Below are 14,918 nucleotides of genomic sequence, written 5' to 3' on the forward strand. Positions count from 1 at the left end.
AACAGCATGTGAAGATGCCAGTAAGCCACGAGCCATGTGGCAAGGTATAGATTAATGGAAATGGATTACTTTAAGCTGTAAGAACAGTTAGCAAGAAGCCTGCCATGGCCATACAGTTTGTAACCAATATAAGTCTCTGTGTTTACTTGGTCGGATCTGAGCGGCTGTGGGACTGGCGGGTGAGAGAGATTTGCCCTGATTGTGGGCCAGGCAGCAAAACTCAAGCTACACACACACACACACACACACACACACACACACACACACACACACACACACATGTCCACGCCTGAAACCACAGACAGACACAGAGAGAACCATAAATTCACACTGATGATTTGCAGTCTAATACTGTAGGAGTCATTGTACCCGTCAATATTTTAATACACTAACTTTTTTATCTGACACGAAGTCCCTTCAGTTTGGATTCACTTCATTTTAAGATTTCTTTCCATCTTTCTAAATTTTCATTCTTTCTATTGCTTGTTCCTTTTTATGACTTTTTTTTGCACAATTGAACAATTCTATGTATTTTTTTATTCTTCTGCTAACTAGTATATATTCTTTTCTATATTTACTTATTTAAAAAGTTTCCTTACTAGTTGAGAAATTATTTTAAATATCTCTAAAACAAAACAAAAAACAAGTGATAGAGCTTGCAAGATGGCTCAACAGTTAAGGACACTTGCCCCCTTGCATAATGACCTTATTTTAATCCTCCTAACTCACATGGTCGAAGGAGAGAAGTTACTCCTGCAGTTTTCCTCTGACCTCCCCCCCCCACTTATGTATGTATGTATTTATGTAAAGAAATGAGTAGGATGTGGGAGAAGGCTCAGCAGGCAAGGCATTGTCCATGCATTTGTGAAGATCAGGAAAGGTGGTTGCATCCCCAACATCCACATAAAAGCTAGGTAGGCATATCAGCACACCTGTAATTATGTGCTAGCGCACAGACACAGAGACAGAATGTCCCCAGTGTTGACTGCCTAGGTTGAGTATCAGAATCAGCGCCTTACACTGAATAAGAGACACTATTTCAGGTTGAAGATGGAAAACAGTCAAGGAAGATGCTGCTGTTGATCTTAGCTTTCGCATGTACATGCATGTGCACTTTACTAGATACATGTGAATACCCAAACACATGCACACACATCAAAACACATACACATGTAGCAAAGAAAGAGGAAGAAGTAAAGTGTATTATTAAAGGTAATGTCCAATGTAAGAAAGCAAGTAGAATTGACATTATCCTGTAAGTACTGATAGTTAATATATAAACTGTGTTGAATTTTTAAAATTTGTTTCAAATTAATATATAATTGTCTAAAATTAGTAATGATTTCTTAAACCTTGACATTTTTCTTTGTAGGGTATTTAGAAACAAAAAGAAGATTTTTTTATTATGTTATCTTTATAACTTTTAAGTAGTAATTCTAAACTTTTAGCATATGCTATTTTTAAAGATTTATTTATTTTTCATTTGCAAATACGATTTATTAATTTTTCTTATTTTGCACTATCTTTCAATGAAAACATGTTTTACAATCTGAAAAGACAATATTTTACTGATTTAATGTTTCACCTAGTCTTATTTGAGCATCAATGAGACAGCTCTGTTAGAAGTGTCTGTGTTGTGCAAGACTATACCTCATCTTGATCACCATAGGAAGATGAACAAACGTAGAGCCCACAAAGTTGTCTTCTATTCTCCACATTTCTGTCATGGCCTAAAAACCCATAGCAACATTAAATACTTCATGTGTGTATCCAAAGAGACATTTTCATCTATCTGGAAGAGATGTAATAATTTAAGTTAATCAGTAATCAACTGTGTATTTCACAATATAACTTGATATGCTATGGATATGTATATATTATTTGAAGTTTGATGCATCTTTATGTCCTCATCAGTTATCCATTTGGCACTTCATCCTGAAGTATTGTCTTCTAAGGGAATTATCCAGAAATGCCAGATAATGTAATAGCAGTGAGATTTACTTTAAAAATTCTCCTTTTATGTATCTGTGTAAAGATTTATTTTGACTAATTTTAATTATGTGTAGTGTGCACTAATGTGCATCAGTACATCATGTGTTCATGAGTGCACCTGTCTGTTGTGAGCCACCTTGTGTGGGTGCTGGAACTGAACTCAGGTTATCTGCAAGAGCAGTATGTGCTCTTAACTTCTGAGTCACCTCTCCAGCCCGAGCATATGCTGTTTTGAGTGTACAGGTAGACAAGTTTCCAGAATTATAGACAGGGTTTTTGTATATAATGATGCTCATTAAATGTTTAATTGAAAAAGTAGACCTTTAAGGGGATTCTTGTGAAGTGTAATTTGGGTGGTCAGCGAACCTTCTCTAGTATTTCTCAGCTTTCATGCTTGTGCTTTGAGTCTGTGTAACATCATCTGAGGTTAACAGATTTTATTGATCCCACAAATTGATTTGAGTTTTAGATGTTCCAAAAATGAGTAATTCATGCTGCAGTGACAGCTTAGTGTTTCTGTTGGCCAGTGACATTAGACACTGTTGAAGTCATTTAAAAATTCAAGAGAATTGTTGCAACACATTTGAATAGTAGTTAGGTTGTAATTATCCTCTTGCCAACAATGTCCTTGCATCCTTTGCTGTGAACTGTGGTGATTCTTCAAAAATTATTCTTGTTTTCATTTTTTTCTCCATCTTGTTTCTCACAAAGCTCATTACTTGGATAGGTACCAGGAATTAAGAGAGTGTAAGACTGAAAGAACCTAGGTAGTTGATTTATGTTACGGACTTAAAAGTCGCAGAGGTAGTAGATACATACACTTATATAGGACACTGAAGGGTTTGACATTACAAGTATTCTACTGATATTGATGGCCATTTTCTGTTTTTTCAGTTTTACTGCTTTGAATTACAAGGTAAATGGCAAAGAGAGTGCCATGCTAATAACTAACTTCACCTCAGCCTATTTTACTGTTCACCCAAATTTTGATTTTGATAATCTCTAGTGGCTATGTGTTTTGGTTACTTACATTTTAGAAGTTGGCACTCTTAAAGCCGGGCGGTGGTGGCGCACGCCTTTAATCCCAGCACTCGGGAGGCAGAGCCAGGCGGATCTCTGTGAGTTCGAGGCCAGCCTGGGCTACCAAGTGAGTTCCAGGAAAAGGCGCAAAGCTACACAGAGAAACCCTGTCTCAAAAAACCAAAAAAAAAAAAAAAAAAAAAAAAAAAAAAAAAAAAAAAAAAAAAAAAGAAGTTGGCACTCTTTTTTTTTTTTTTTTTTTTTTTTGAGACAGAGTTTCTCACAGTTTTGGTGCCATTCCTGGATCTCGCTCTGTAGACCAGGCTGGCCTCAAACTCAAAGAGATCCGCGTGGTTCTGCCTCCTGAATGCTAGGATTAAAGGCATGTGCCACCACTACCCGGCAAAGTTGGCACTCATTATAGACTTAAGGACAATTAAAAAATTGAAGTATTAGTTACAATAGAGGATGCTACATGATGAATTTTAGTTATTTTCTCTGAGGACTGAAGGATGTTTTAGTGAGAATATGAGTAAACAGCAATTATAGAAATGTTTAGGGACATGTAATGTCTCAAGACATTTAGACAAACAGCCATTTGAGAAGCTATCATATTGGGCAGTATTAGTTACACAGAGGTCAGGGATGACTCCCTGCTGGCATTTCCAGGTGTCATTTTCCTGAAGAATTTGTATATATCTAGACCATATATTTTACTTTTATTATTTTTAAAATAAAGTCTAACATTAAATGATGCTTCTTCAAAGCTATGTAGAAATCACTCAATTGTTTGTCAAAGACAGTAGGCCACTTCATAGTACTCTCCACTGGTAACTGTATACGTCTATTTTGTCATGGACATGGTATTCTGACTTATTATACAAAGAAATAATCTAGGCTAGTGAATTTGCCTTATAGCTGAGCGAAGATGAAAGGAGGGATGTCCTCAGGCAGGAACAAAAGAACCTGGTCAAGGCAGGTCATAGGAAATGGCTACTATTACCTTTAATAGTCACTTAGCTAAAGAGAGAGTGCTTGGCTTTAGACAAATAGGAATGGGACAAGTATGCATAAAGGTATGCTCAGTACCTTTTATGCCCTTGAATGTACTTAATAAAGAATATGACAGTATAATCTTTGTACTTTTCCCCATCTGCATTTGATATTTTAGAATACATTTTTCCAAGGGATTAAAAAAGATTTAAAAATTATGTGGGATAAATATCCTTCTAATTTTTGTGATGTCAGGCAGACATCCTTATCTCACTAATGTGTTTTGATACCACAGGGGATAAAGCTTTCTAAGTATTTTCATCTTCATGGCTAATGGATTTCAAGATATGCAGCAGCAAGTGTCCTTCCCATGCTCCCTCTACCCTCTACTTCCTTTGAAGTTAGGTGAAATGAAAGGAACAGAAGACCTGTGTTGAAAAGGAGTGTTTCTGTTTCTTCACACATTTTTTTCTCCTCTCAATTTCATTTCGTCTATACTTTTATTTTGGTAGGGAACATTTTAAAACTTATTCTTCCAATTAGTTGATTTACTTCCTGTCCTTATTCTGATGTTTTATTCTAAGTAAACATTTGTTTCAGGATATATTATATAAAATATGCATATCTCCTATGTGCTTGATTTTCTGTTCTGTTCTGATTGTAATTCTTCCTCTACATTAACTTACATTTTATTGTAACCACATTTATTCACTGAATGCAGGCGTCTTGCAAAGGACTTGTCAATTAGTCAGAATGAACTGCTGCCTTAGTAGATTGTGTGACACAGGATGTTTTCATTTACCCATAGTCCTCCATCTTTCTACAAGATTTGGATACTTAGCTCATTGATTTTCCTTCCTGTAACTACCAGTACCATTGTCTTTAATGACTTCCCACAGAGATGATGCATCCAACATTTCACTTTGTTATCCCAATGATCTTGGAACTGATATGTAAATAAGAAAATGAGCCTTTTATTCTATTTTGAGAAAAACTCCCAGAGATTTTGGTGGTAGTTATAGTGAATATATTTATTATTCTTGGGAAAGTGTCTTCCTTAGTGGATTTCTTTTGTCTCTTTCTAAAAAACTTTTTATTTATTCTTTGTGTCTTTTACATCATGCATCTTGATCTCATTTATTTCCCATCCATTTCTGCCCTCTGCCCTTGCAATATTCCCCTCCCCCAATAAAATAAAATTTAAGAGAAAAAAAGAAAAAAGGAAAAAAAAAACAAAAAAGGAAATATGTTGTCGAAGAAGCTGTGGTGTGACACAGTGAGTCATGCAATATACCCCTTTGTCCATATAGCTTTCCTTGCAAGTGTTCATTGCAAAGTCATTGGTCTGGTACCAGGCTTCTGGTTTCTGCTACACTGTTGATACTGGGCCCTCACTGAGACTCCTCTTGGGTATCCTGTTGTTACCCTGTGTCATGGAGATCCTGTAGCTTTGGGTTTGCAGTACCAGCCCCTTTATGTGCTCCCACAGATAATTGGTGGGGTGGATGTTGGGGTGGGCCAATTCATAAACCTGGTTCTAGGCCTGCCCACCAGCTCTCCCCTGTCCTCATCACCAGGGTGAGTTCTCCAGTATTGTCCTGGCTAGTTCACCCCTGGCAGCAGTGAGTAAGGGGCAGGGCCAATTCTCCTGCTTTCAAGCCCTGAGGGTTGGCACTCCCCTACCTGTACCACCAGGGCCAGCTCTATTGTGTTGCCCAGATGAGGTGAAGGACCCTCTCTCCTAAGTGCTTCAGCTGGTGAGAGGCAGGACTAGTTCTCTCTAGTGTTGCAGCCAGTGAGGGATGGGGCCAATTCTGGATAGCCCTATCCTCTCAGCCTTTGATGATATCAGGAGCCAGGGACATCTCCAGAGACCACGGCTGCATCCGAACCGTGAACTCAGACATGGGCCCCAGCAGTAGCTCAGTCCTAGGCATCATCATGCCCTGGGTGGCAATCAAGCCACTTGGCCTCAGCCCGATCCTCATCTCTTTCACCTCTTCAGATATGCCTCTGCCCATAGGACATGAACCTGTCTCTCTCTCTCCCTCCAGTACCACACCATACATTTGCTCACCATAGTCGTGCCTGTCTGCCTGGCACTGCAAGGCAAAGTGTGGGCCAGGGTTTTCTCTGTGGAGCCCGCCCGAGCTGCATAGTGTGGGGTGGATGTGCTGTTCAGTGGATTTCTTAATGAAACTGAATCTATGTGTTACATCCAAAGTACCACTCACCCCCTATTCCCAAATGGCAGTGTTGGTTGTAATGTACGTCCTAAATGTCTCAACAGAAGGACTTTGGCCTGGTAAGAAGAGGGATTATTATTGGGTAAACAGAAAGTGGGTTTCTGTTTCCTGGGAGCTTCCCTTGATCTGCTCCAAGGGTTGAGTACTTTGGGCATGGGCGTCCAGTTTCTGGTCAATTTGAACAGCCTTTAGCAGTTCAAAGAATGCACCCTGCTGTCATATGAAATGTGCTTGCTTTTCTGCCATTTTGCTCCTCTCTTTGCATCCCCCTTCCCAGATAGCCTTGGCAGTTCGAACCCCAATAACCTTTCTTTCTATCCATGGAGTGGTCTAGTTCAGTGGTTTCACTGTGCCCTTGCTTATACGTGGCATCTAGGAATATACTGTTACATCTCTATTTAGGTTGCCCTCAGTTTCTCCCCACTGTTGTTATGTTTTAGATCTTTTCTTTTATTTGTTATTTTTTCTTGTTACTTTGCCTTTTGATGCCTTTCTAATGTTGCAAAATTATTTTAAGATGTCCTCTTTCAATGTTTTTGCAGTGTTTAGAAATATTCATTTTAATGTGTTGAACTTTGATTATGATGCTGCTAAATTCATGTAGGTGATTTGAATAGGATTTTACTTCTTTTCCATCTGTGTATCAATTATTATTCCTGCTCAGTTAATTAGCTAGAGCCTCTGTTGCCATGATGAGTAGTAGTGAATGGTAAGAGGAGACATGCTTCTGTTGTTCCCAGTTTCAAGCGAGAAGCCTTCAGTGTGATACTATGGAACAGATAGTAACTGGAATACTTTATGAATATGGACAAACAAGGTCTATTCAATGTTGTTAAAGTGGGCTAACATCTTATCTTTATCTTTGGATGTCTGAACACTTACTTTTAGAGATTCTCATGAAAAAATTCCAGAGAACATGGATTGGATTCAGTTTGTTCTTTATCCAGAATGGCATCTTTTGGTTCCTCTGAGTTGACTTATTGATTCTGTCAGAATCATGATATTTTACTAATAAAGCTTGAACAATGGATAGATCCTTGCTACAAGTATTGGCCTGGTAACATGTACAGCAAATGAAAAGTTCATGATATCAAAAAGTCGTAAGCAGCCTGTAAACCAAGAGATGGATGTTAGGAAAGAAATGTGTTAGTGGTGTCAGGGCCAGAGGAAACATAGTCTTGGGGACCTATTTATTTATATTGGAAAGTATTTCTAAAATATTTTCCAGTTATAAAATAAGCCTGGAATGACTACATTTTTTTTGTAATTAAAGTGCATGTCTTGAATAAAAAGTACATAAATATTCTTTACTAGTGTATATATGATAGTGAATAAAAAGTACGTAAATATTCTTTACTAGTGTATATATGATAGCAAATACTTGAATTAGAAATAACAGATTAGTGATAGTCATTGAAGTACCTTCCTCCCTTTTGCTTTTCTGTTTTCTAAGTTTTCTGTATTAAACAAGACAATATTTTGGTAACTAAAAAAAAAAGCCATAAGTGTTGCATTAAATGAATTATTTTTAATGCTATTTAATGCTATCAGTGGCTGAAGTGAGGTTAGGTGCTCATGTTTGTTACTATTTCAGTTGCCTTATAAGCTTTATTGTGTCATTTTTAATTCTTTTGAGATTTGGAGTCTGACTTTGTCTTTAAATATCCACTTGGATATCACCATGAATAAAAACACTGTGTCCTTAATACTGGCTTGTTTTGTCTTGCTAGTTCTGCTTTCTTGCATAATATTTTGGCAATTAATAAAGCAAAAGAAATGAACAAAAGAAGGACTAGATTTTTAATCTGATTTTGAACAGGTTTAACTCCTTTCCTTTGTACATCTAATCTCTAAAGTAGGTATAATTTAAGAGCTTTCTTAATTGTTACCTTGGTATCTTCTTCACTTCCCAATCAGAACACATGCCCACCTTCTGAACAGGTCTCTGCTTTTGATCTTGAGTTATATGTCCCTGCGATTTCTGTGGCCTGTGAATCATTCAACCCTTTCTGTCACTTAAAAAAAATACCTGCCAGCTTAGCTGTCTTGTTTCCTTAGATGTTAATCCAACCAGGCATGGCAGAAGCCTTTGAATTCCTACCCATGAGGCTTTCATTGACCACCGTGTTTAAAATTGTATGTCTTATACTATGCTTATTTCTGCCTTTTTAAAATTTTTCTCACTAATATACTTACTATTTATAATATAGTGTGTGTGTGTGTGTGTGTGTGTGTGTGTGTGTGTGTGTGTATTTAATGGTACTGGGGGTTGTACCCAAAGGTGTGTTAGGCTTCTCACCAGTTAAAACTGTACTGTTATATGCTCGCATTTAGTAGGCATTTAATGTTTTTCAAATAATCAAGAAATTCTACCTCTTCTCACCCCATAGTTTATATACACTAGATCCTTCCAAAAATCTCCTTTGGAAAATTTAGAGTATAGTGGGACTCTACCAATTTATTGTCTGTCTTTTATTATCAACTGAATGGATCTTTTTTATTCTTTTTGTATATATTTGTGTTTTGTGTTTTTTTTTCTGAAAGTATCCCTGTGCTAGTGTGTGTGTGTGTGTGTGTGTGTGTGTGTGTGTGTGTGTGTGCACATGCATAGAAAGTGACTATTGGTGAGGAAGAGTAAGCAAGATCTTAAGAGAGGGGTATAGTGGAACACTAGTGATAAGGATGGGAACAGGGAATTATAAGGCAGTAGGAGGTTGGGGGAGGGATAACTAACATTAAGGATGTTTGATAAAGCGTATTGGAATTGTGTTTATAAGCCCCATATGTACACACACACACACACACACACACACACACACACACACACACACACACACATAGTTTTTCACCTACAAGTTTCATTGGAATTACCCTGCACAGGGGTTTATAATCACTCTGGAAGCTATAGGTTTGCCAAATTCAAAACCCATTGTCAGCCAGATGTGGGAAGTTCCTGTTGACTTGTTGGTTAGAGATTGTTGTAGAATATTATTTTAAGGCATGTTACTTTTGTTTATGCTGTATTTGTTTAACTCTGTGAACTTGTGTTACTTTTCCTGTCTAAAACACCTGACTGGTCTAATGAAGAACTAAATGGCCTACAGCAAGGCAGGGGAGATAGAGAGACAGGGCTGGCAGGCAGAGAGAATATATAGGGGAAATCTGGGATGGGAAAGAAGAGAAGAGATGGAGGGGTGAAGTAGAAGAGCCAGAGAAGGAGGAGGAATCCGGGGGCCAGCCACCCAGCTACACAGCAAGCCATGGAGTAAGAATAAGATTTATAGAAGTAAGAGAACAGGAAAAGCCCAGAGACAAAAGTTAGACGGGATAATTAAAGTTAAGAAAAGCTGGCAAGAAACAAGCTAAGCTAAGGCTGGAAATTTGTAAGTAAGAATAAGCCTGTGTGTGTGATTTATTTCGTAGCTGTGTGTTGAACCTCCCCCAAAAGAGAAAAAAAAAAAAAAAAAAAAAACAACAAGAGACATCCTGAGATCCCCAAAGCAATGCAGCCTGTTCACCTTTGCTCTTGGTTGCCCACCAGAGCTCAATGGTAGATATCTTCTGGTTCAGTATTTATCTCATTTCTTCCCTGCATCTCCTGTTTCTTACTTAGCTTTCCTTATCTGCCAGGTCAGGTTAGGCATTTGTACTTTGAGGGCCTGATCTCTGTGCAGAAATTAGACTGTACCGAAATCAGTCCTTTGTGCTCCATTTCTTCTCAACTGAAGTTTTAATAGTGTGCTTGTCTCTATTGCCTAGAATTACATTTCCAATGGCAACTGAATGAAGCAACGACTAAAAGCTCTTTCTGTATTGCTCAGAGTGCTTGTTTAATAAGTTCATTTTTATTGAGTTTTAATATTTGAATATGCCTAAATATTACTTTATTTTATTATGTTTCTAGTAGTATATACTTAATAATTCTCCATGACATGTTTCATTTGAAAAAGCAACCATTTTCTTTCTCAACATTCCGTGTACTTTTTAATATCATTTGTGAATAAAAATCAATTATGAATTTATAGATTTTTAGTTATAACATTTTACCTCAAAACAGTCATTTTGTTGGTTGTTACTAGGTATGATGAATTTCATATTTTCGGATAATGTTCATGGAACATGAGTTAAAAAAATTTTTTTTTTTTTGATTTGTTTTACAGGGAAGTCTTAGAAGTAGCCGACAGATCTCACCTCAGGAATTTATTCATGAGCTGAAAATGGGGTATACTGATGAAAGACTTTTCACTTATCTAGAGTCACTGCGAGTATCATTGACCAGTAATCCTGTGAGGTAGGTAATTCATCTCTTGGATGTCACTGTGGCATGTTACTTAAACACAGATAATCACTAATCTTCCTTTTTTATTTAGTCCATCTACAAATAGCTAGTATATATGACCAGTTTCTCGAGGTAAAAACCAAATACCAAAAGGTCACTCTTGTAAACATATACATACAAGTAACATTATACAGACTGAACCGGATGAATTATGTATTTAGGAATATGAAAACACATACACTTGTGTGTATACACACACACACACACACACACACACACACACACAGAGTAAATCAAAAGAAAGAGAAGCCATGTGTTTGAAACAGAGCAAGGGGGTTGGGCATGGGAGGCCTTGGAGGAATTGTAGGAAAGGAAGCAATGAAGCAATAATATTATAGTCTCAAAAGCAAAAACAGATCATCTGGAAAATGAATACAAACTGTATGGATGAAGAAAGGCCTCAATGGGTCTTTGTGTTACTGATAAAACATAACTCATGGACTTAAAGCCGTTTTATGAAGTTCTGAAAAAACATATTTTGTATAAGAACAATCAAGATAAAAATCTATTACTCTGATATAATTAAGTTTTACTTTCAATCTTCATATTGTTCAAATGTTTGCTGATTCTTGTGTGACAGAGCAAGGCCTACCACTTGTTCTTTCTTGTCCCTCTTTTGAAAATGGTGTCTTATGTGAGGACCCTTAGATTAATATTGCTATATTTAACAAATAAAGAACATAGTATGCACAGTAAAGTTAACAATTTTTGACTTAACTGACAGAAAACAAAACAACATAACCTATTTGAAATCCTAATTTAACAGGGTGTCTTTTATGTGACGTCAATACCATATGATTTTCTATAGATCAATTTTATACTTTTTCTGATTGGGCTACATTTCATGCCTTTGAGAAATCTTGTGTGAAAAATTTAAAAGGCAAAGTAATGATGAAAAAATGTTCTCATTTAAAATTACCAGATTACTGCAATGTAGGAGGTATTTGTTAAAACACAAAACAGAATAAAAGAAGGTGTTACCTGAGTGTTAATTTTGATACTTTAAAGGACAGAATTCAGTTTTCATAGAGGCTTTATGCTAACCCTGATTTAGCTTAATGTCTTAACCAGAATATTCTTGAAAAAATTTAAGCAGAAGTTGTCAGTAAATATTTGTGTAGTCAGAGTCAGAAAATCTGTCTGAGAAAGCTGACTGTTGGCTTTTTATTGTGTAAGGGATAGTTGTTTTTGGATAAAATATATAGATGCATATTTATGTCCGTGATATGTGTAAATAGGTGGAAAGCTGTGATGGAGTAGTACAGTTGTTGGTAGTGGTATGAAAAATAATTTCCCTGAATATTCTCTATAATGAGTACTTTTGTGGACATTTTCAAGCTTGAATACAAGAGAAGAAAGTCTTTGGCCATAGAAATATTTAAAATAAAAGACTTAGGTTTTAAGACCTGGAAGTTAGTAAGAATAAACCACCACAACAAAATCTTGTTGGTTTTCAGTTTTATGGGTTTTCCTGTCCAGTGTGTTTGTTAGACTGTGCCTCAAGGATGGCTGTTAGCTGAAGACTTGCCTGTGTGCTCACATTCTGTGACGTTTGAGAAGTGCAAGAGAGAGGTCTTGATGGAAACAAGAATGTTTTCATTTTACTTTCTTTTGTCTTAGCTTGCCTTTTATTAGTTAAGAGATTAAACTTAGAGAATTTAGTAGATACATTTATAAAATGAGCAACTTGTGTTTCCAGCTTAATTTATCCATGTAAAATACATTAATTTAAGAATATTTATTAGGAGCCTGGAGAGATGGTACAATTGGTACTGAGTTTGGATCCCCAGTGCCTATGTGACAAGTGGGGTATGGTGGTGAATGACTGTAATTCTGGCACAGAGGATGCAGAACCAGGAAGTTCTGGCCAAGCAGTTTAGACAAAGTGGCAAACTTTGGGTTCAGTGAGAGACCTTGTCTCAGCCCATACAGTGGAGAATGATGAGTAAGATGTCTGATATGAACCTGTGGTATCCACATGCATGTGCTCACATACATATTTATATGTATAAACACATGCACTGAATGTACTGAACACAGACACACATAGAGAAATATTATTAAGAATGTGCTGTTTGCCCAAGTGTTATATTCAAAGTGTGGCTTGAGAAAACATTGTTTCTATGGAGGTTAATTGGAGCAAACAATTAAGTTTAATTGCTTTGGGCTAAACTGGAGGAGACAACTACATTCATTTCTGCTCATCATGTCAGGCATAGGGCATTGGGTCTTCAGAATTTTTTCAGTGTAAAAGGTGGATTAAACTCCAGCATGAGGAAGTCACTGATGGTGTGCCGACTCCTTTCCCAGCATTACTAATCACCCAACAGCTTCTTCCCTCCTCCCTTTTAATCAGATGATGCTGATAAAAGAGGAGAAAAAAGAGAAAGATTTTGTACGAATTCATGTGTAGTATAATAAAATGGGTAACTTGTTGAAATTTTACCTCCAAATACTGAGAAATGATGTCCTATATTCTTATTTAAAGAGAATCATTAAAATACCACCAAATTCTTGTAGAATCTTTCTTCCCAGGTACATTTAGTAAAGTATTGTAATTCATTATGTTTCCATGAAGTCTTTTCAACTGATAAGAATCCAAAGTCTTGTCAGAAACAGTATTTCTGAAGAGAATTTTCTCGAATATTTCTTCTTTCAGTGTTTCACTAGAGGAATGCCTTGTAAAACTTGGCATTGTGCCTAAGATCAACTCTTTGGTCTTTACTCTTATATCTGCCCACAAGGTAGCTTTTCATATTTGCTTCTGTCTGTACAGGATGTGACTCATCTAGCTAAGTGTTTCTGATCATTATTAGATATATATCACTGAATGGATGTCATTCTTTTACTGTCGTGTGGTGTTTTTTCTTATTTGTTTAGATGGGGTCTAGCTCTCTTGGGAATTGCAATCTTCCTGCCTCCTAAGTTCTGGGATTAAAAGTGTTTGTCTCCATACAAAATTTAAAATTCTTGAATGCTGTGGCTAAAACCCCATGAACTGATCGGTGCTTGTTCTATTAATATTCCTTCAGGATCAGAATTTATTGAAACCAAATTTAGAGAAAAAATAGCCTTCCTGCCCTCCCAATTATGACTTGCCTCTCCGAGCCTCTGGCCATGGGATGTTTCAGAGCAGTTCGTCAAGTTCTGAAGCTGCCTGCCAAGGATGAGCCATGTTAACCTTCATCACCTAGATAGGAAAGCGTGCAAAAACAAGGTGTTAAAGACCAGCTCCTTTGCCTTGTTTTCTGAAGATTGGATGTGAAGACTGTAAAGTTCTTCTGTTTGAGGAGGTTCATTGATTATTCATTATTCTTTGTGACAGTTTGTAGCTAGTTTTGAACACTGGTGAAAAGATTAACTTTTTCAAATTACCAAATATAACTTTCAGTGAATCTTGACACAGGCAATAGTTATGTTTGAGTGATTGAATGCATTGGGTAAAAGCAGAAACAGGTAGACCTAACATCATTATGATTGATTTCAAGCATTTATAGTTCTTACCCACTTACGCATATGCCAAATTAGTTACAGAATGTATCTTTGTTTTCTAAGTTTGATGTACCTGTCAGGGGCAAAATTTCTGTCTCCTGAAATTCAGTGTAAGGAATCTTTGTTTTCTCATTTTAGGCAATATTTTCTTTTATATACAGGTACATTTTGCTTTTTCAGTTTTATAAGAGATGTTTCTCATTTTTTTTATAGACAATTTCTTAGGCTATTTTTGAAGGTAAATTTGATTGAATTGATAAATAAAGCTTTGACAAAATCATTTTAGTGGATTTTTGCAGGGAAATACGTTTATACCCAAAGAGTAAAAGTGTTTGCATGTCATTATTGATTGTATTGAGTGTCAACTCCATAGTCTAGTTTATCAACATTCTTGGCTTGACAACAGAAAGCATGTACCTTCAGTGTTGAAAGCTGTGGCAAGCATTAGATTTGATGGGCCCACTGGGACCAACATGATCTGAAGAAGTCTCTTAAGAGAAAGGTTTTGATATCACTAGTACTTTGGTCTGTTTTTATTTAAAAAAAGAATAACATATTAAAAGTATTTAAAGGAATGATTGTAGTTACAGTAAAATACCTATCAACAGGGCTGACTTATGGAATATTGTAACCGTGATATCTTCATATCCCTTGGGAAAAAAAAATCCTGTACCCTCTGTCCTGTTGTGAGTTCTGTCCTAGCATTGGAATTTGTTGTTCCTTTTCTTCCCAATGCAGTTTCACTAGTCATATATTCTTGAGTAACAGATAACTTGGTTTATCTCATTTATTTTTAAAGTTCGTTCCCCTCCTTGTACTTGTGTATGTATATGTCC

At 36.6% G+C, this 14,918-nt stretch overlaps 1 protein-coding gene across 1 annotated transcript in view; it reads left to right on the plus strand.

Annotated features, from left to right (window-relative positions):
* Diaph3 (diaphanous related formin 3) overlaps nt 1-14,918 on the plus strand; it is a 242,421-nt gene that overhangs the window by 53,953 nt on the left and 173,550 nt on the right. Inside the window, 1 exon segment of the mRNA XM_059274292.1 lies at nt 10,412-10,542. Coding sequence (XP_059130275.1) covers nt 10,412-10,542 — 131 coding nt within the window.

Source organism: Peromyscus eremicus, chromosome 9 (assembly GCF_949786415.1).
Source record: "Peromyscus eremicus chromosome 9, PerEre_H2_v1, whole genome shotgun sequence".
Lineage (NCBI taxonomy): Eukaryota > Metazoa > Chordata > Mammalia > Rodentia > Cricetidae > Peromyscus > Peromyscus eremicus.